Source organism: Hyperolius riggenbachi, chromosome 5, assembly GCF_040937935.1.
Source record: "Hyperolius riggenbachi isolate aHypRig1 chromosome 5, aHypRig1.pri, whole genome shotgun sequence".
Classification (NCBI taxonomy): Eukaryota; Metazoa; Chordata; class Amphibia; order Anura; family Hyperoliidae; genus Hyperolius; species Hyperolius riggenbachi.
Window position 1 is genome coordinate 445,885,596 of NC_090650.1, and position 20,568 is coordinate 445,906,163.

A 20,568-nucleotide genomic window follows, 5' to 3' on the forward strand; every position below is an offset into this window, starting at 1 on the left:
TGCATTTTCGATCTGTCAGACCATGAAAAAGTTTTTGATCTTTAGTTCAGTCGCAGATCTGAGTGATCTATAATTGTCTGATTAAAACGGTGCACGGCTGCCTTCATTTTGAGAAGCAATCAGCTAAATAGTTTTTTTTTTTTTTTTTTTTTTTTTTTTTTTTCCTTGGAATATGATCAAATTATTGAATGTAAAACACCAAACTTTTGATCCAACCAAATCTGACCTGGAGTAAATTAATTTAATTAAATGTAGAAATAATTTTACTGAAATTCCTTTTCTTTTCCTTTTGGGAAGGTTCTTGAATTCAGTAAAATCTGTGAAACACCAGCGTTAGATTGTTAGCTCATCTGGTCAGGACCTCCCACCTAGTGTCTCTGAATATTTCTTTAAAATTATACTCCATTATTAATTTGATTTAATTATTATGAGTGAACCTAACTTGCCTAATCTCCATGCTCCCCTCCAGTGGCTAAAGGTCCGTACACACACCGGACTGCAGGAAACGACGGGTCTGTCCGCACCTCCCGCTGGGTGGGCGTTCCAGCGACAGTCCGGCGTGTGTACAGTCTGTCTGGAGACTGATACGGCTGTTTCTGAGTGATCCGCCCGGGGATCGCTCAGGACCAGCCGTATCAGTCCGCCAACAGACTGTACACACGCCGGACTGTCGCTGGAACGCCCACCCAGCGGGAGGTGCGGACGGACCCATCGTTTCCTGCAGTCCGGCGTGTGTACGGACCTTTAGCATTACCTTGTACTCATACTGTGCTAATAAAATGATCTGGTCTTTCTTGTATTCCTATATTGTCTTATTGCTGTATGTCACCCCTAAATATTGTCTGTAACCCGATGTCCAGCGCTGCGTAATATGTTGGCGCTTTATAAATACAATAAATAAATTTAATGTGCTACGTCTCCATTTCCATATTATTACTATAGTGACCTTGCATGCTGCGCACCTGCCGCTCACACACCGCCTGGCTCCCTGGCCCCGCCCCTGTCCTCCTGCCTCTGTGTAGCTGGGTCCATGCTGCGCACATGCGCAGTAGCAAAAAGCACGGACCCAGCTACACAGACAGGAGGCACTCGCAGGGACAGTTGCCTATTATATAGGATTTCGTTTTTATATAGCTCCGACCTCTTCTGCAACGCTGTACAGAGTATATTGCCTTGTCACATAACTGTCCCTCAGAGGAGCTCACAATCTAATCCCTATCATAGTCATATGTCTATGTATCGTGTAGTGTATGTCTCGTAGTCTAGGGCCAGTTTAGGGAGAAGCCAATCCTTTTATTTGTATGTTTTGGGATGTGGGAGGAAACCAGAGTGCCCAGAGGAAACCCACACAGACACAGGAAGGATATACAAACACTGTGCCGATAGTGCCGTGGCTGGAATTCAAACAGGGGACCCAGCGCTGCAAGGCGAGAGAGCGAAGCACTACGCCACCGTGCTGCCCGTTTCCTTTGTGCATTTCCTGTGTGTTCCCCATAAACAGTAGATTGGGAGGTATGTGTCCTCTAGTGGTCGATCAGTCACCATGAATACAAGCTGGCCCTGAACACCTCCATCATATCACCCCCTCCCCATGTCCTCTCAGCCTTCCATGTCTTCTCTGAGCTGACCTCAGTTCAGGGAAGTTGGTGGAGCTGCCATTTGTCCTTTATGGTAAATCTTTGGGTTGAGTAGATAATATCTGGAGCCAGCTACCCCCATATGTCTCCAGTAGACTTGGTCTGGGATGGACACTTTGGTGTAAATAGGTTTTAGTGACTATGATGTAAGAGGATGCCAGGCTCTGTGTCTCTGTTGTTGTGACCATTCATTGACACATGTCCTCATTTTCATCTCCTTGCCTGGCTCTCACACCTCCACTGAGCTTATCTGTCTCCTCTCCACAGGGAACTTGTCCATCCACCCCCAGGGTCAGCCCCACTTGTTGAAGACTCATCTGCATAACAAAGGTATAGATTGGAGGGGAAGTGGCCAGAATGAGAGACCCTCTTACCACCTTCACTAGCTCTTCTTCTCATGATGTGGACAGTTTTGACCTTCTAAAGGCCATCTTCCAGGAGGAGGCCACCACTGCTTGTGCCTTGCTGGATGACATGTCTGAGGGCCTCCAAGCCTGGGCGCCCCTCAACCTGCACGATGATGGGGTCAGTATGGATCTCAACTCCAGAGAGGAGCTCCTTGCAGCTACTGTGGAAGACCAAGCCTGCCCCAAAGATGAGACTGACCCGGATGGGGCAAAGGGATGCCAAAGAACTGATGGGGATAGGGTGACCAAGAAGACCAAGAAGAAGAAGAATTACCAACGCTACGCTAAACCGCCATATACTTACCTGGCTATGATTGCCTTGGTTATACAGAATTCCCCTGACAAGAAACTCAAACTCTCTGAGGTAAGAACCACATGCTGAATGGAGAGTACCAAACGCTTAGGAACTATTCCATTTAGAGTATAGCACTGACCTCTTCTGCAGCACTTTACAGAGTACATAGCCATGTCACTGACTGTCCTCAGAGGAGCTCACTCTAATCCTACCATAGTCCTAGCCTAATGTCCTACCATATTATTATGTATTTATATAGCACTGACATCTTCTGCAGCACATTAGAGTACATAGTCATGTCACTGACTGTCCTCAGAAGAGCTCACACTCTAATCCTACCATAGTCATAGCCTAATGTCCTCCCATATTATTATTATGTATTTATATAGCACTGACATCTTCTGCAGCACATTGCAGAGTACATAGTCATGTCACTAACTGTCCTCAGAAGAGCTCACAGTCCAGTGGTGTATCTAAGGAGCTATGGGCCCCAGTGTGAATCCCCTGAGAATGGTGTGGGTTGTGGGGGACAGGTGTTGTGTTGGGGTGTTTTTGTATATGTAGATTTTTACTATCCGGGCAGAATAAGTCAACGTATCTCCCACTGGAAACAGCTTGTTTTTTCCCAACTCTAAGAAACTAATTAAAATTCTCTTCCGTCTGTTGACCGGTATTATTCACACTGTGTTGTTGAATCTTACACATATTGATAGTCGGAGAGTCTCTGTACAGCCTTACAAAGCATATCCCATATATATCAGAGGTGGCAAAACTCAGCATACACTGTACAATCGTTATCTCATACACGGCCTACAAATAGAGCTATCGGGTGATTGTGTTGGAAGACACTGATCCGGGGTACACTGATTGGAGCCGGATGCTTTGCTTGCAGAGGTTTGTAGTGCTGGAAACACTCTCGAACTGTAGACCTCCAGCCAATGTATGGTGGGAAACCACCATACACAATATGTTACCCCAGTTACACATAAGCATCTAATTGGGCAAAAATTCATTTTTACCCCCCCCATCAGCACTGCAATGACTCACTGATGACCTCACATGACTGACAATGGCAGGTCTTGGTGATGTCTATCCTGATAATCGCAGGTCAGTCTCAGTGCCGGATTGTAGTGTATGGACAGCTTTGTTGTGTCCCACTTAAAGGACAACCGTAGTGAGAGGTATATGGAGGCTGCCATTATTTATTTCCTTTTAAGAAATACCAGTTGCCTGGCAGCCCTGCTGGTCTATTTGGCTGCAGTAGTATCTGAATAACACACTACAAGCATGCAGCTAGTCTTGTCAGATCTGGCAATGTCAAACACCTGATCTTCTGCATGCTTGTTCAGGGGCTATGGCTGAAAGTATTAGAGGCAGAGGATCAGCAGGACAGCCAGGCAACTGGAAGTAAATATGGTTGCCTCCAAATACCTCTAACTACAGTTGTGCTTTAAAAGTGAAAAATTGACATTTTTTGCACCACAAAAAATACAAATCTACATAGGACCAGGTCACACTTGTCAGTCTGTGGTAGGCAGGCCACACTACTGCCATCTGCAATAATCCCGGACAGGCAGATGCGCTCTCCATATAGTCTATGGGGGTAACACATCTGCCCCGGGCTGCAGCCACTGGAGCAGACACTACCAGTGGCGTAGCTAAGGAGCTGCAGGCCCCGATGCAAGTTTTACATTGGGGCCCCCCAAGCACTCTATACATAACAATTGATACGGCGCACCAAAACCTGCCAATGGCGACTACAGTGTCAGAGGTGCAAGAAGGGGATGGGGAACAGCTTGTTACTGATTACCCCCAAGCACTCTATACATAGCAATCCCTGCCAATGGCAACTACAGTGTCAGAGGTGCAAGAAGGGGATGGGGAACAGCTTGTTACTGATTACCCCCAAGCACTCTATACATAGCAATCCCTGCCAATGGCAACTACAGTGTCAGAGGTGCAAGAAGGGGATGGGGAGCAGCTTGTTACTGATTACCCCCAAGTACTCTATACATAGCAATCCCTGCCAATGGCAACTACAGTGTCAGAGGTGCAAGAAGGGGGCAGGGAAGCAGCTTGTTACTGATTACCCCCAAGCACTCTATACATAGCAATCCCTGCCAATGGCAACTACAGTGTCAGAGGTGCAAGAAGGGGATGGGGAGCAGCTTGTTACTGATTACCCCCAAGCATTCAATACATAGCAATCCCTGCCAATGGCAACTACAGTGTCAGAGGAGCAAGAAGGGGATGGGGAGCAGCTTGTTACTGATTACCCCCAAGCACTCTATACATAGCAATCCCTGCCAATGGCAACTACAGTGTCAGAGGTGCAAGAAGGGGATGGGGAGCAGCTTGTTACTGATTACCCCCAAGCACTCTATACATAGCAATCCCTGCCAATGGCAACTACAGTGTCAGAGGTGCAAGAAGGGGATGGGGAGCAGCTTGTTACTGATTACCCCCAAGCACTCTATACATAGCAATCCCTGCCAATGGCAACTACAGTGTCAGAGGTACAAGAAGGGGATGGGGAGCAGCTTGTTACTGATTACCCCCAAGCACTCTATACATAGCAATCCCTGCCAATGGCAACTACAGTGTCAGAGGAGCAAGAAGGGGATGGGGAGCAGCTTGTTACTGATTACCCCCAAGCACTCTATACATAGCAATCCCTGCCAATGGCAACTACAGTGTCAGAGGAGCAAGAAGGGGATCGGGAGCAGCTTGTTACTGATTACCCCCAAGCACTCTATACATAGCAATCCCTGCCAATGGCAATTACAGTGTCAGAGGTGCAAGAGGGGGATAGGGGGCAGTCTGTTACTGATTACCCCCAAGCACTCTATACATAGCAATCCCTGCCAATGGCAACTACAGTGTCAGAGGTACAAGAAGGGGATGGGGAGCAGCTTGTTACTGATTACCCCCAAGCACTCTATACATAGCAATCCCTGCCAATGGCAACTACAGTGTCAGAGGAGCAAGAAGGGGATCGGGAGCAGCTTGTTACTGATTACCCCCAAGCACTCTATACATAGCAATCCCTGCCAATGGCAATTACAGTGTCAGAGGTGCAAGAGGGGGATAGGGGGCAGTCTGTTACTGATTACCCCCAAGCACTCTATACATAGCAATCCCTGCCAATGGCAACTACAGTGTCAGAGGTGCAAGAAGGGGATGGGGAGCAGCTTGTTACTGATTACCCCCAAGCACTCTATACATAGCAATCCCTACCAATGGCAGCTACAGTGTCAGAGGTGCAAGAAGGGGATGGGGAGAAGGTGGTTTATGATTACCATTATTCAAAGTATCTATAGAAGTGATTATTATGATCACAGGACCAAAAGAGAGCTAATACTGTAATTGAGGGAGGGCCCTTCGGGGCCCCTTTGGCCCAAGGGCCCCGATGCGGTCGCTACCTCTGCACCCCCTATTGCTACGCCCCTGGACACTACACAGGGGACCTCCAGCTGGCCGTACATGTTCCGGCTGCAAGTGGGAACCCAGCCTAGAGGTGCCGATATATCTAGCGGTGTATGGGCAGATCGACCACGGGACAAATCTCTCTGATTGGATCTGATGAGGGCGATCTGTCAGCTGCCCCGCAGGCCAATTCCCAATAGATTCCAGCATGATATTGATCCAGAATCGTGCCGCCCCCATCGTCTGCCCGGCTGCCCCAAATATAAAGTAATCTCATCACCTCTCCTTACCTTGCGCACTCCATCCAGCACCTTGACATCGACCCAAAGAACGATCGGAAGGAATATTGGGCACATGTCTGAAATGATCTATTGAGCGGGAAAACGTATGGTGTGTACCCAGTATAAAGGTGGCCATACACTGATAGATTTGCAGCAGATTCAACCATCAGATAGATTTCTGGCAGATGCCTGTAAGGTGGAATCTGACAGGAATCTATCTGATGTGTGCCACACACTAGGAACAGATTTCCAATAGATGTCAGAATGAAATCTATTGGAAATCGATCTAAATGCATTATTGGACCATTGAATCCAATGCAACTCTATGGGCCATAGATCTGCTGCCAGCAGCAGATCGACCTACATTTTCCATCCTGTCAGAATAAATTGATGGAAATCAGCTGCAGATCGATCCATTGATAGATTTGGTAGAATGGATTTCTGATTGATGGCTGAAATGACCAGTGTATGGGTTATCTGTAGGTATTTTATCTGCAGTTGGTGTATCTGAGCAGCTGTCTCTTATCTCCCAGAGGTGGTGATGGATTCTGGACCATGTATCTCCTCTGTAGGAAGCTCACCTTATCTCCTGTGATAATTCTTCCATCAGTTTCTTCCCAGGATTGCCCTGTGTCCCTTCTCTCCAGGATCAGTACAATCACCCCCTGAGCTCCGGCCCTGGACTGCTGGGAGGCAGCGGGACATGTCATTATGTCTGTTAAGGGGTCCATACACTCAGCCGATTAGCTATCGATTGCCCAATCTATTGATTTGCGGCCGATTTCGATGGATTTCAATCGATCTGACATGCTGGAAAATCTAGGTCAGGAGCCTCCATATCCCTCTCTCTTCAGTCGTCATTTATGGTAGCCATTCACATATAGATTATTGCCCAATGCTCCCAATGATGGATGCCTCTGACATTGATTCAGCGAGGACTCCGTTCCATCCATAGACTGCAATAAATTCCATCGGGCTATCTGCTTAATGCTGGGAATGCAAAGGGATGCCAAAGAACTGATGGGGATAGGGTGACCAAGAAGACCAAGAAGAAGAAGAATTACCAACGCTACGCTAAACCGCCATATACTTACCTGGCTATGATTGCCTTGGTTATACAGAATTCCCCTGACAAGAAACTCAAACTCTCTGAGGTAAGAACCACATGCTGAATGGAGAGTACCAAACGCTTAGGAACTATTCCATTTAGAGTATAGCACTGACCTCTTCTGCAGCACTTTACAGAGTACATAGCCATGTCACTGACTGTCCTCAGAGGAGCTCACTCTAATCCTACCATAGTCCTAGCCTAATGTCCTACCATATTATTATGTATTTATATAGCACTGACATCTTCTGCAGCACATTAGAGTACATAGTCATGTCACTGACTGTCCTCAGAAGAGCTCACACTCTAATCCTACCATAGTCATAGCCTAATGTCCTCCCATATTATTATTATGTATTTATATAGCACTGACATCTTCTGCAGCACATTGCAGAGTACATAGTCATGTCACTAACTGTCCTCAGAAGAGCTCACAGTCCAGTGGTGTATCTAAGGAGCTATGGGCCCCAGTGTGAATCCCCTGAGAATGGTGTGGGTTGTGGGGGACAGGTGTTGTGTTGGGGTGTTTTTGTATATGTAGATTTTTACTATCCGGGCAGAATAAGTCAACGTATCTCCCACTGGAAACAGCTTGTTTTTTCCCAACTCTAAGCACTCTATACATAGCAATCCCTGCCAATGGCAACTACAGTGTCAGAGGTGCAAGAAGGGGATGGGGAACAGCTTGTTACTGATTACCCCCAAGCACTCTATACATAGCAATCCCTGCCAATGGCAACTACAGTGTCAGAGGTGCAAGAAGGGGATGGGGAGCAGCTTGTTACTGATTACCCCCAAGTACTCTATACATAGCAATCCCTGCCAATGGCAACTACAGTGTCAGAGGTGCAAGAAGGGGGCAGGGAAGCAGCTTGTTACTGATTACCCCCAAGCACTCTATACATAGCAATCCCTGCCAATGGCAACTACAGTGTCAGAGGTGCAAGAAGGGGATGGGGAGCAGCTTGTTACTGATTACCCCCAAGCATTCAATACATAGCAATCCCTGCCAATGGCAACTACAGTGTCAGAGGAGCAAGAAGGGGATGGGGAGCAGCTTGTTACTGATTACCCCCAAGCACTCTATACATAGCAATCCCTGCCAATGGCAACTACAGTGTCAGAGGTGCAAGAAGGGGATGGGGAGCAGCTTGTTACTGATTACCCCCAAGCACTCTATACATAGCAATCCCTGCCAATGGCAACTACAGTGTCAGAGGTGCAAGAAGGGGATGGGGAGCAGCTTGTTACTGATTACCCCCAAGCACTCTATACATAGCAATCCCTGCCAATGGCAACTACAGTGTCAGAGGAGCAAGAAGGGGATGGGGAGCAGCTTGTTACTGATTACCCCCAAGCACTCTATACATAGCAATCCCTGCCAATGGCAACTACAGTGTCAGAGGAGCAAGAAGGGGATCGGGAGCAGCTTGTTACTGATTACCCCCAAGCACTCTATACATAGCAATCCCTGCCAATGGCAATTACAGTGTCAGAGGTGCAAGAGGGGGATAGGGGGCAGTCTGTTACTGATTACCCCCAAGCACTCTATACATAGCAATCCCTGCCAATGGCAACTACAGTGTCAGAGGTACAAGAAGGGGATGGGGAGCAGCTTGTTACTGATTACCCCCAAGCACTCTATACATAGCAATCCCTGCCAATGGCAACTACAGTGTCAGAGGAGCAAGAAGGGGATCGGGAGCAGCTTGTTACTGATTACCCCCAAGCACTCTATACATAGCAATCCCTGCCAATGGCAATTACAGTGTCAGAGGTGCAAGAGGGGGATAGGGGGCAGTCTGTTACTGATTACCCCCAAGCACTCTATACATAGCAATCCCTGCCAATGGCAACTACAGTGTCAGAGGTGCAAGAAGGGGATGGGGAGCAGCTTGTTACTGATTACCCCCAAGCACTCTATACATAGCAATCCCTACCAATGGCAGCTACAGTGTCAGAGGTGCAAGAAGGGGATGGGGAGAAGGTGGTTTATGATTACCATTATTCAAAGTATCTATAGAAGTGATTATTATGATCACAGGACCAAAAGAGAGCTAATACTGTAATTGAGGGAGGGCCCTTCGGGGCCCCTTTGGCCCAAGGGCCCCGATGCGGTCGCTACCTCTGCACCCCCTATTGCTACGCCCCTGGACACTACACAGGGGACCTCCAGCTGGCCGTACATGTTCCGGCTGCAAGTGGGAACCCAGCCTAGAGGTGCCGATATATCTAGCGGTGTATGGGCAGATCGACCACGGGACAAATCTCTCTGATTGGATCTGATGAGGGCGATCTGTCAGCTGCCCCGCAGGCCAATTCCCAATAGATTCCAGCATGATATTGATCCAGAATCGTGCCGCCCCCATCGTCTGCCCGGCTGCCCCAAATATAAAGTAATCTCATCACCTCTCCTTACCTTGCGCACTCCATCCAGCACCTTGACATCGACCCAAAGAACGATCGGAAGGAATATTGGGCACATGTCTGAAATGATCTATTGAGCGGGAAAACGTATGGTGTGTACCCAGTATAAAGGTGGCCATACACTGATAGATTTGCAGCAGATTCAACCATCAGATAGATTTCTGGCAGATGCCTGTAAGGTGGAATCTGACAGGAATCTATCTGATGTGTGCCACACACTAGGAACAGATTTCCAATAGATGTCAGAATGAAATCTATTGGAAATCGATCTAAATGCATTATTGGACCATTGAATCCAATGCAACTCTATGGGCCATAGATCTGCTGCCAGCAGCAGATCGACCTACATTTTCCATCCTGTCAGAATAAATTGATGGAAATCAGCTGCAGATCGATCCATTGATAGATTTGGTAGAATGGATTTCTGATTGATGGCTGAAATGACCAGTGTATGGGTTATCTGTAGGTATTTTATCTGCAGTTGGTGTATCTGAGCAGCTGTCTCTTATCTCCCAGAGGTGGTGATGGATTCTGGACCATGTATCTCCTCTGTAGGAAGCTCACCTTATCTCCTGTGATAATTCTTCCATCAGTTTCTTCCCAGGATTGCCCTGTGTCCCTTCTCTCCAGGATCAGTACAATCACCCCCTGAGCTCCGGCCCTGGACTGCTGGGAGGCAGCGGGACATGTCATTATGTCTGTTAAGGGGTCCATACACTCAGCCGATTAGCTATCGATTGCCCAATCTATTGATTTGCGGCCGATTTCGATGGATTTCAATCGATCTGACATGCTGGAAAATCTAGGTCAGGAGCCTCCATATCCCTCTCTCTTCAGTCGTCATTTATGGTAGCCATTCACATATAGATTATTGCCCAATGCTCCCAATGATGGATGCCTCTGACATTGATTCAGCGAGGACTCCGTTCCATCCATAGACTGCAATAAATTCCATCGGGCTATCTGCTTAATGCTGGGAATACACGGTTAGCTTCTGGCACTCGACTCTCCTCTCGATCGTTGAGCGTGGTATTGGTGGCGCGGCTGAGCGTGGTATTGGTGGCGCGGCTGAGCGTGGTATTGGTGGTGTGGCTTAGCGTGGTATTGGTGGCGCGGCTGAGCGTGGTATTGGTGGCGCGGCTGAGCGTGGTATTGGTGGCGCGGCTGAGCGTGGTATGGGTGGCGCGGCTGAGCGTGGTATTGGTGGCGCGGCTGAGCGTGGTATTGGTGGCGCGGCTGAGCGTGGTATTGGTGGCGCGGCTGAGCGTGGTATTGGTGGCGCGGCTGAGCGTGGTATGGGTGGCGCGGCTGAGCGTGGTATGGGTGGCGCGGCTGAGCGTGGTATGGGTGGCGCGGCTGAGCGTGGTATGGGTGGCGCGGCTGAGCGTGGTATGGGTGGCGCGGCTGAGCGTGGTATTGGTGGCGCGGCTGAGCGTGGTATTGGTGGCGCGGCTGAGCGTGGTATGGGTGGCGCGGCTGAGCGTAGTATGGGTGGCGCGGCTGAGCGTGGTATGGGTGGCGCGGCTGAGCGTGGTATGGGTGGCGCGGCTGAGCGTGGTATTGGTGGCGCGGCAGTGTATGGAAACAGATCCATTTGTTGCATTTTTTTCTTTCTGTTTTTGCTTGAAGTGTTTCCACAGTTCTGATCCCGATACTTGTCTCATGTCACCCCATTGTCCCCTCCTGTTATCCTGATCCCGATACTTGTCTCATGTCACCCCATTGTCCCCTCCTGTTATCCTGATCCCAATACTTGTCTCATGTCACCCCATTGTCCCCTCCTGTTATCCTGATCCCAATACTTGTCTCATGTCACCCCATTGTCCCCTCCTGTTATCCTGATCCCAATACTTGTCTCATGTCACCCCATTGTCCCCTCCTGTTATCCTGATCCCAATACTTGTCTCATGTCACCCCATTGTCCCCGCCTATTGTCCCTGGGATAATCTGTTTGTCACCAATCTGCTTCATCCTATTTGTATTGTCTGTGGAGACTGAGGAGGATTTACAAATGGAAGAACTTGCTTGAATGAAGCGGCAGATTAGCAGCTCTTGGGGTTTATCAGATTAGAATATTCTGCTGGGGGATGTTGGGATCATCAAAGCTTTTTAACTCCTCTCTTCAAATCAACAACTTTCTTTTGGTTCGGAAGAATCAGATGGAAAATGCAGTTTAAACCACATTAGGCTATTTTATTTGCGAAAAGGGATAATTTGCATATTCAGTAGCAGTGCATTGTTGGTAACCACAAATGTTCACTTGTAGCTGAATTATTGCAAATTTCCTTCTGTTTTAAGAGGGCAAATCACACCAAGTTTTGCTTTTTTTTTAGTAGGAGAGCTTTTGGTCCCTTTTATCCCCCTATACATTCTTAGTAATTTGGGTCACCCTGAGCTGCTTGGTTACTCTGTTGTACTGGTCCATTCGATACTGTGCGATTCGATTATGATTCTATTTATGATCCGATTAAATCCGATGTCCGTTCAGGATTCGATTCAATCCGATTTGCCTTTGTTTTGCTATGGCAAATCAAATTGAATTGAATAGAATCCTGATTTGGACATGTCAGATTTTATCGGATCGTAAATAAAATCGTAATCGAATCGCACAAAGAATCATATCGTGTAGATTGGGCTTTAGACCTCAATCTCCACTCTGCTGTGTTGTAAAGCAGATATGTTAGCAAGATTCCTACAATGTCCACATCCTAAGACTCCGATGCTGTACTTATGTCCTAAGATCCATAAGAGACTTATCCAACCCCCTGGTAGGCCCATAGTGGCAGGCATAGACTCAGTACCGTCACCTTTGGCCAAGTTTTTAGATTACCATCTTCGTCCATATGTGTTATCTCAGAAATCATATCTTAGAGACCCCAGTATGTTTCTCGATGCCATTGCTAAAATACAGGACTTACCATCAGAATGCTTTTTGGTTACTTTGGATGTGGAGAGCCTCTACACCTCCATCCCACATGATGGGGGTGTAGAGGCGGTTCTCCACACACTAACATGTTCTGATTTTTCCTCCCCACAGGTGGATTTTTTGATCCAATTATTGCAGATTGTTCTTCGATCAAATTATTTTCTCTTTGAAGATAATTTTTCCTTCAGGTACAGGGTACGGCTATGGGGTCGAACGTGGCCCCGTCCTATGCAAATATTTACATGAACATTTATGAAGTCGTTTATATACAGTAATAAAATATTCCAAAAATATGCTAAGATGTGGCTACGCTACATCGATGATGTATTTTGCTTGGGGGCGGGGCCGCGTTCGACCCTTGATGACCTTATCCAATGTGTACACTCACAATGTGGATCTATCCGGCTGGCGGTGCATTGCGATCTAGATCAAATTAATTTTTTGGACACTGTGGTCCATAAACAGAAGGGTAAATTGGTTACAGACCTTTATGTCAAACCGACTGACCGCAATGCGCTGTTAGCCTATGATAGTTTTCACCCACCTAGTACAAAAAGAGCCATCCCCAAAAGCCAATTTCAAAGGGTACATAGAATTGTGAGCAATGATGAGAATAAGCATGTTAGATTTCAGGAAATGTCTGCTAAATTTTTGGCGAGATCATATCCAACTGACCTTGTTGAGGGAAGTCATGGGTGCATGTGGGGAAGGCTCCAGGAGAAAGGGAAGTCATGGGTGCATGTGGGGAAGGCTCCAGGAGAAAGGGAAGTCATGGGTGCATGTGGGGAAGGCTCCAGGAGAAAGGGAAGTCATGGGTGCATGTGGGGAAGGCTCCAGGAGAAAGGGAAGTCATGGGTGCATGTGGGGAAGGCTCCAGGAGAAAGGGAAGTCATGGGTGCATGTGGGGAAGGCTCCAGGAGAAAGGGAAGTCATGGGTGCATGTGGGGAAGGCTCCAGGAGAAAGGGAAGTCATGGGTGCATGTGGGGAAGGCTCCAGGAGAAAGGGAAGTCATGGGTGCATGTGGGGAAGGCTCCAGGAGAAAGGGAAGTCATGGGTGCATGTGGGGAAGGCTCCAGGAGAAAGGGAAACAACATAGCACGTATACCTTTTTGTATCTCAATATAATGTATACAGTAATGAAGTTAGTAAAATTATTACAAAATATTGGTCCGCCTTGGGACATCCTTTCCTTCTGTGGCCGAATTCCAAAATGCACCCTTGATGTAGTCATACAAAAGACCACCCACATTGCGAGATAAATTATGTCATGCGGATTCAGGGTCACTTGTTAGACCACCTGAACCCCCTAGGAGGGGAACCTATCCCTGTCTTAACTGTGTTCACTGTAATAGCATCATTAAAGGGAACCAGTGTGTCCATCCATACACAGGTAAAACATTTGACATCAAGGGTTTTTACACTTGTGATTCGCAGTTTGTAGTTTATCTCTTGAAATGTCCTTGTGGACTTATTTATGTGGGGCAGACAACCAAATTAAAGGTGCGCCTGTCCTCACATAAAACAGCCATTAGAAACCAATATCTAGATCAAGCTGTTCCTCGTCATTTTTTTAACTGTGGTCACAGTGTAAACAGGGGCGTAGCAATAGGGGGTGCAAAGGTAGCGACCGCATCGGGGCCCTTGGGCCAGAGGGGCCCCGAAAGGGCACTGCCTCAACTGCAGTATTGGTCCTGTGCTCATAATAATCCTGTGCTTTTGGTCCCTTTTATCCCCCTATACATTCTTAGTAATTTGGGTCACCCTGAGCTGCTTGGTTACTCTGTTGTACTGGTCCATTCGATACTGTGCGATTCGATTATGATTCTATTTATGATCCGATTAAATCCGATGTCCGTTCAGGATTCGATTCAATCCGATTTGCCTTTGTTTTGCTATGGCAAATCAAATTGAATTGAATAGAATCCTGATTTGGACATGTCAGATTTTATCGGATCGTAAATAAAATCGTAATCGAATCGCACAAAGAATCATATCGTGTAGATTGGGCTTTAGACCTCAATCTCCACTCTGCTGTGTTGTAAAGCAGATATGTTAGCAAGATTCCTACAATGTCCACATCCTAAGACTCCGATGCTGTACTTATGTCCTAAGATCCATAAGAGACTTATCCAACCCCCTGGTAGGCCCATAGTGGCAGGCATAGACTCAGTACCGTCACCTTTGGCCAAGTTTTTAGATTACCATCTTCGTCCATATGTGTTATCTCAGAAATCATATCTTAGAGACCCCAGTATGTTTCTCGATGCCATTGCTAAAATACAGGACTTACCATCAGAATGCTTTTTGGTTACTTTGGATGTGGAGAGCCTCTACACCTCCATCCCACATGATGGGGGTGTAGAGGCGGTTCTCCACACACTAACATGTTCTGATTTTTCCTCCCCACAGGTGGATTTTTTGATCCAATTATTGCAGATTGTTCTTCGATCAAATTATTTTCTCTTTGAAGATAATTTTTCCTTCAGGTACAGGGTACGGCTATGGGGTCGAACGTGGCCCCGTCCTATGCAAATATTTACATGAACATTTATGAAGTCATTTATATACAGTAATAAAATATTCCAAAAATATGCTAAGATGTGGCTACGCTACATCGATGATGTATTTTGCTTGGGGGCGGGGCCGCGTTCGACCCTTGATGACCTTATCCAATGTGTACACTCACAATGTGGATCTATCCGGCTGGCGGTGCATTGCGATCTAGATCAAATTAATTTTTTGGACACTGTGGTCCATAAACAGAAGGGTAAATTGGTTACAGACCTTTATGTCAAACCGACTGACCGCAATGCGCTGTTAGCCTATGATAGTTTTCACCCACCTAGTACAAAAAGAGCCATCCCCAAAAGCCAATTTCAAAGGGTACATAGAATTGTGAGCAATGATGAGAATAAGCATGTTAGATTTCAGGAAATGTCTGCTAAATTTTTGGCGAGATCATATCCAACTGACCTTGTTGAGGGAAGTCATGGGTGCATGTGGGGAAGGCTCCAGGAGAAAGGGAAGTCATGGGTGCATGTGGGGAAGGCTCCAGGAGAAAGGGAAGTCATGGGTGCATGTGGGGAAGGCTCCAGGAGAAAGGGAAGTCATGGGTGCATGTGGGGAAGGCTCCAGGAGAAAGGGAAGTCATGGGTGCATGTGGGGAAGGCTCCAGGAGAAAGGGAAGTCATGGGTGCATGTGGGGAAGGCTCCAGGAGAAAGGGAAGTCATGGGTGCATGTGGGGAAGGCTCCAGGAGAAAGGGAAGTCATGGGTGCATGTGGGGAAGGCTCCAGGAGAAAGGGAAGTCATGGGTGCATGTGGGGAAGGCTCCAGGAGAAAGGGAAGTCATGGGTGCATGTGGGGAAGGCTCCAGGAGAAAGGGAAGTCATGGGTGCATGTGGGGAAGGCTCCAGGAGAAAGGGAAGTCATGGGTGCATGTGGGGAAGGCTCCAGGAGAAAGGGAAGTCATGGGTGCATGTGGGGAAGGCTCCAGGAGAAAGGGAAACAACATAGCACGTATACCTTTTTGTATCTCAATATAATGTATACAGTAATGAAGTTAGTAAAATTATTACAAAATATTGGTCCGCCTTGGGACATCCTTTCCTTCTGTGGCCGAATTCCAAAATGCACCCTTGATGTAGTCATACAAAAGACCACCCACATTGCGAGATAAATTATGTCATGCGGATTCAGGGTCACTTGTTAGACCACCTGAACCCCCTAGGAGGGGAACCTATCCCTGTCTTAACTGTGTTCACTGTAATAGCATCATTAAAGGGAACCAGTGTGTCCATCCATACACAGGTAAAACATTTGACATCAAGGGTTTTTACACTTGTGATTCGCAGTTTGTAGTTTATCTCTTGAAATGTCCTTGTGGACTTATTTATGTGGGGCAGACAACCAAATTAAAGGTGCGCCTGTCCTCACATAAAACAGCCATTAGAAACCAATATCTAGATCAAGCTGTTCCTCGTCATTTTTTTAACTGTGGTCACAGTGTAAACAGGGGCGTAGCAATAGGGGGTGCAAAGGTAGCGACCGCATCGGGGCCCTTGGGCCAGAGGGGCCCCGAAAGGGCACTGCCTCAACTGCAGTATTGGTCCTGTGCTCATAATAATCCTGTGCTCCCCTTCTTGCACCTCTGACACTGTAGTTGCCATTTGCAGGTTTTGGTGCGCCGTATCATTTGTTATGTATAGAGTGCTTGGGGGGGGGGGCCCCATTGTAAAACTCACATCGGGGCCCACAGCTCCTTAGCTACGCCACTGAGTGTAAATCAACTCAGATGCCAGGTTTTAGAACATGTCCCTCCACTTAAACGAGGAGGTGACAGATACAACAGATTATTGTTGAGAGAGGCATATTGGATTAAGACCCTGGACAGTATGGAACCACGTGGTTTAAACAGGGATTATGACTTATTACCCTTCTTGTGAAATATTATCTTAGTGGTGATTTTTGTGATGTGATTTCATTGAGCTGTAGTTGAGTTATATGTTCATTCTTTGTTCAGTCACCTTCTGTGTTCTCTTGCAGTGCATGTGACGCTGGACATAGGGGGCGGGATCTCCTCCGCTCGCCGTCATGTGGACCCATGCGTGCGGGAGGTTTTGACGCGACCTTCTGCGTGGAGATACGGCGATCGGATGTTATTCACCCGTATCGCCGTGCACCGCGCTGTCGCCCTCTCCGTGTTGGTGGCGTATCGGCACACTGCAGGGCGATGTTTACATCGTGCTGTTTGTGTAGCCATCGCCGTGACAACGGGGAGGGTGGGCGGTGTTGGTGCATGGGCGTGGCCAGCATACATACCTTTCATCGGCGTGGTGCCCATAGGCTGACGCCGCGGCCGAGAAGTACATCTGGCCAGTCTGTCCCCTATCAGGTGCGTACTTGGTGGGTGTGGACACTATGACGTCGGGCGGAGGAAGTCCTCTCCCTCGTCATTAGAGGTGGCGCCCATGCATACCCGCCCCGCTCTGTCCCGCGATCACGTGAGGTGGTTGCTTCTAGTGATTGGTCCTTCCAGTCTGCTCACAGTTCTCCTTCAGGTCCGCGCTCGCAGAGGAGCGCTCATTGGATAACGTGTGTAGTATGATGATTGGCTAATCTTCAGACATGGGCTGTATATAAGAAATGTCTTGTAACATGTATGCAATATGTCATGAACTTGAGAAAGGTGTAGGCTACTCCGAAACGTCGTATTTATTCCATGACAAATGTGCAATAAATACCTTTAAGAGCAACTTTGGATGGTGCCGGGTTTTTCTACTGACTGCTGTGTTGTAAAAGTAATTGGAGGCCATAATGTCATTAGCCTGTGTGTGATAAGAATCTAGGAATCCTTTCAGAGTGAAAAAGGGAAAGTCTACAACTTTTTTTCAAGAGCCGGCCTTTGGGGGTGGCAAGTGGGGCAATCACCCCAGGCCCCGCACCCTCTGCAGTGCTGGGGAGAGCGGGCATAGTTGTTAAAACTCACGTGTCTTCACCGATGCTCACAGCCACCATCTATTTCCTCTCCCAGCATCTGTGTATTGGTAACAGCGCCCCCTGGGATGACGTGACCGCATGTCACCACAGGGTGGCACTGTTACCAATACACAGATGTTGGGAGAGGAACTAGATGGTAGCTGTGAGGATCGGAGGAAGACACGTGAGTTTTAACTATGCCTGCTCTCCCAACCGCTGCAGCCACCTTATCTAACCTGTACTGCGGGGCACTTACCTATCTAATCTATACTGCAGGGCTTCTACCTATATAATCTATACTGCGGGGCACCTACCTATATAATCTATACTGCGGGGCTTCTACCTATATAATCTATACTGCGGGGCACCTACCTACCTATCTAACCTATACTGCAGGCTGGCACCTATATAATCTACTAGCTGATGACCCGGCGTTGCCCGGGTATGTATTTGGCAAGTGTTGGCTCTGCCCACTTTTTCTAACCCTAACACACAATTACTCAATGACCAAGTTTGTGAGCTTTGCGGTCTTTGGAATCAATAATTTGCACTGAAATGAAAAAAATCTGATTGGCTCTTTGTGGCTCCACCCCCTTTTCTGAATTTGACCCCCAGTCACCCAATGACCAACTGTACCAGGTTTGAGGCCTGTGCCATTAACAGTGCAAGAATGGCAGCAATTAAATATTCCCCTTGAGAAGCAATAGGTGAAGTTTGATTCACTTTTGTAAGTTCCACCCACTTTTCTGAATATTTAACCCTAGTCACCCAGTGACCAACTGTGCAAAGTTTGAGAACCCTGCTATTAACAGAATGGCTGCAGTATACATTTTCCCAGTGAAATTTGTATTTGTCTCCACCCACTGATGACCCGGCATTGCCCGGGTATGTATTTGACTGGTGTTGGCTCCGCCCACTTTCTAACCCTAACACACAAACACTCAATGACCAAGTTTGTGAGCTTTGGGGTCTTTGGCATCAATTTGTATATTCCCATAGAAATTAAACAAATCAGATTGGCTGTCTGTGGCTGCACTCCTCTCCAACATCTGAACCCCAGTCACCCAATGACCAACTATAGCAGGTTTGAGGCATCTGCTACAGCCCCGTTTCTATGGGCGTGCGATACGTGCAATCGCCCGGGGCGCTTTATTGTACGGCAGGAGGGGGGGGTGCCGGAGCGGGGGAACGGACATAATAGTTATAACTCACCTTCTTCATCCGTTCCCCCGCAGTTTCAATATCTTTCCTCTCCCGGCGTCCGTCGCCTGGTAACAGCGCCCCCTGTGATGACCTACCACATGTCGTCACAGGAAGCACTGTTACTAATGAGATAGATGCCGGGAAAGGAAGGACATTGAAGCAGCGCAGGTTCGGCAGAAGCAGGTGAGTTATTACTATTATGTTCGCTCCCCCCGCTCCTGCGCCCAACTCATACCGCCCATACCAACTAACCTAAACTGTGGGAACCTACCTAACTAACCTAAACTACAGGAACCTACCTACCTAACCTATACTGCGGGAACCTACCTAACTAACCTATACTGCGGGAACCTACCTAACTAACCTATACTGCGGGAACCTACCTAACTAACCTATACTGCGGGAACCTACCTAGCCAAGCTATACTGTGTTAACCTACCTAACTAACCTATACTGCGGGAACCTACCTAACTAACCTATACTGCGGGAACCTACCTAACTAACCTATACTGCGGGAACCTACCTAACTAACCTATACTGCGTGAACCTACCTAACTAACCTATACTGCGGGAGCCTACCTAACTAACCTATACTGCGGGAACCTACCTAACTAACCTATACTGCGGGAACCTACCTAACTAAGCTATACTGCGGGAACCTACCTAACTAACCCATACTGGGGGAACCTACCTAGCCAAGCTATACTGCGGGAACCTACCTAACTATCCTATACTGCGGGAACCTACCTAACTATCCTATACTGCGGGAACCTACCTAACTAACCTATACTGCGGGAACCTACCTAACTAACCTATACTGCGGGAACCTACCTAGCCAAGCTATACTGCGGGAACCTACCTAACTATCCTATACTGCGGGAACCTACCTAACTAACCTATACTGCGGGAACCTACCTAACTAACCTATACTGCGGGAACCTACCTAGCCAAGCTATACTGCGGGAACCTACCTAACTATCCTAAACTGCAGGAACCTACCTATCTAACCCATACTGGGGGACCTACCTATCTAACCTATACTGGGGGACCTACCTATCTAACCTATACTGGGGGAACCTACCTATCGAACCCAAACTGGGGGAACCTACCGATCTAACCCATACTGCGGGCACCTACCTATCTAACTCACTGGTGGCAACTATACGGGCTACCCTATACTGGAGTAGTGTTGGGCGAACATCTAGATGTTCGGGCCGAACAGGCCGAACATGGCCGCGATGTTCGGGTGTTCGACCCGAACTCCGAACATAATGGAAGTCAATGGGGACCCGAACTTTTGTGGTTTGTAAAGCCTCCTTACATGCTACATACCCCAAATTTACAGGGTATGTGCACCTTGGGAGTGGGTACAAGAGGGAA

At 47.6% G+C, this 20,568-nt stretch overlaps 1 protein-coding gene across 1 annotated transcript in view; it reads left to right on the top strand.

Moving 5' to 3' along the window:
• Positions 1–1,994: 1,994 nt before the first annotated feature.
• Positions 1,995–20,568, top strand: part of FOXH1 (forkhead box H1) — a 48,269-nt gene continuing 29,695 nt past the window's right edge. Inside the window, exon 1 of the mRNA XM_068238452.1 lies at positions 1,995–2,408. Coding sequence (XP_068094553.1) covers positions 1,995–2,408 — 414 coding nt within the window. The remainder of the gene's footprint in view (positions 2,409–20,568) is intronic.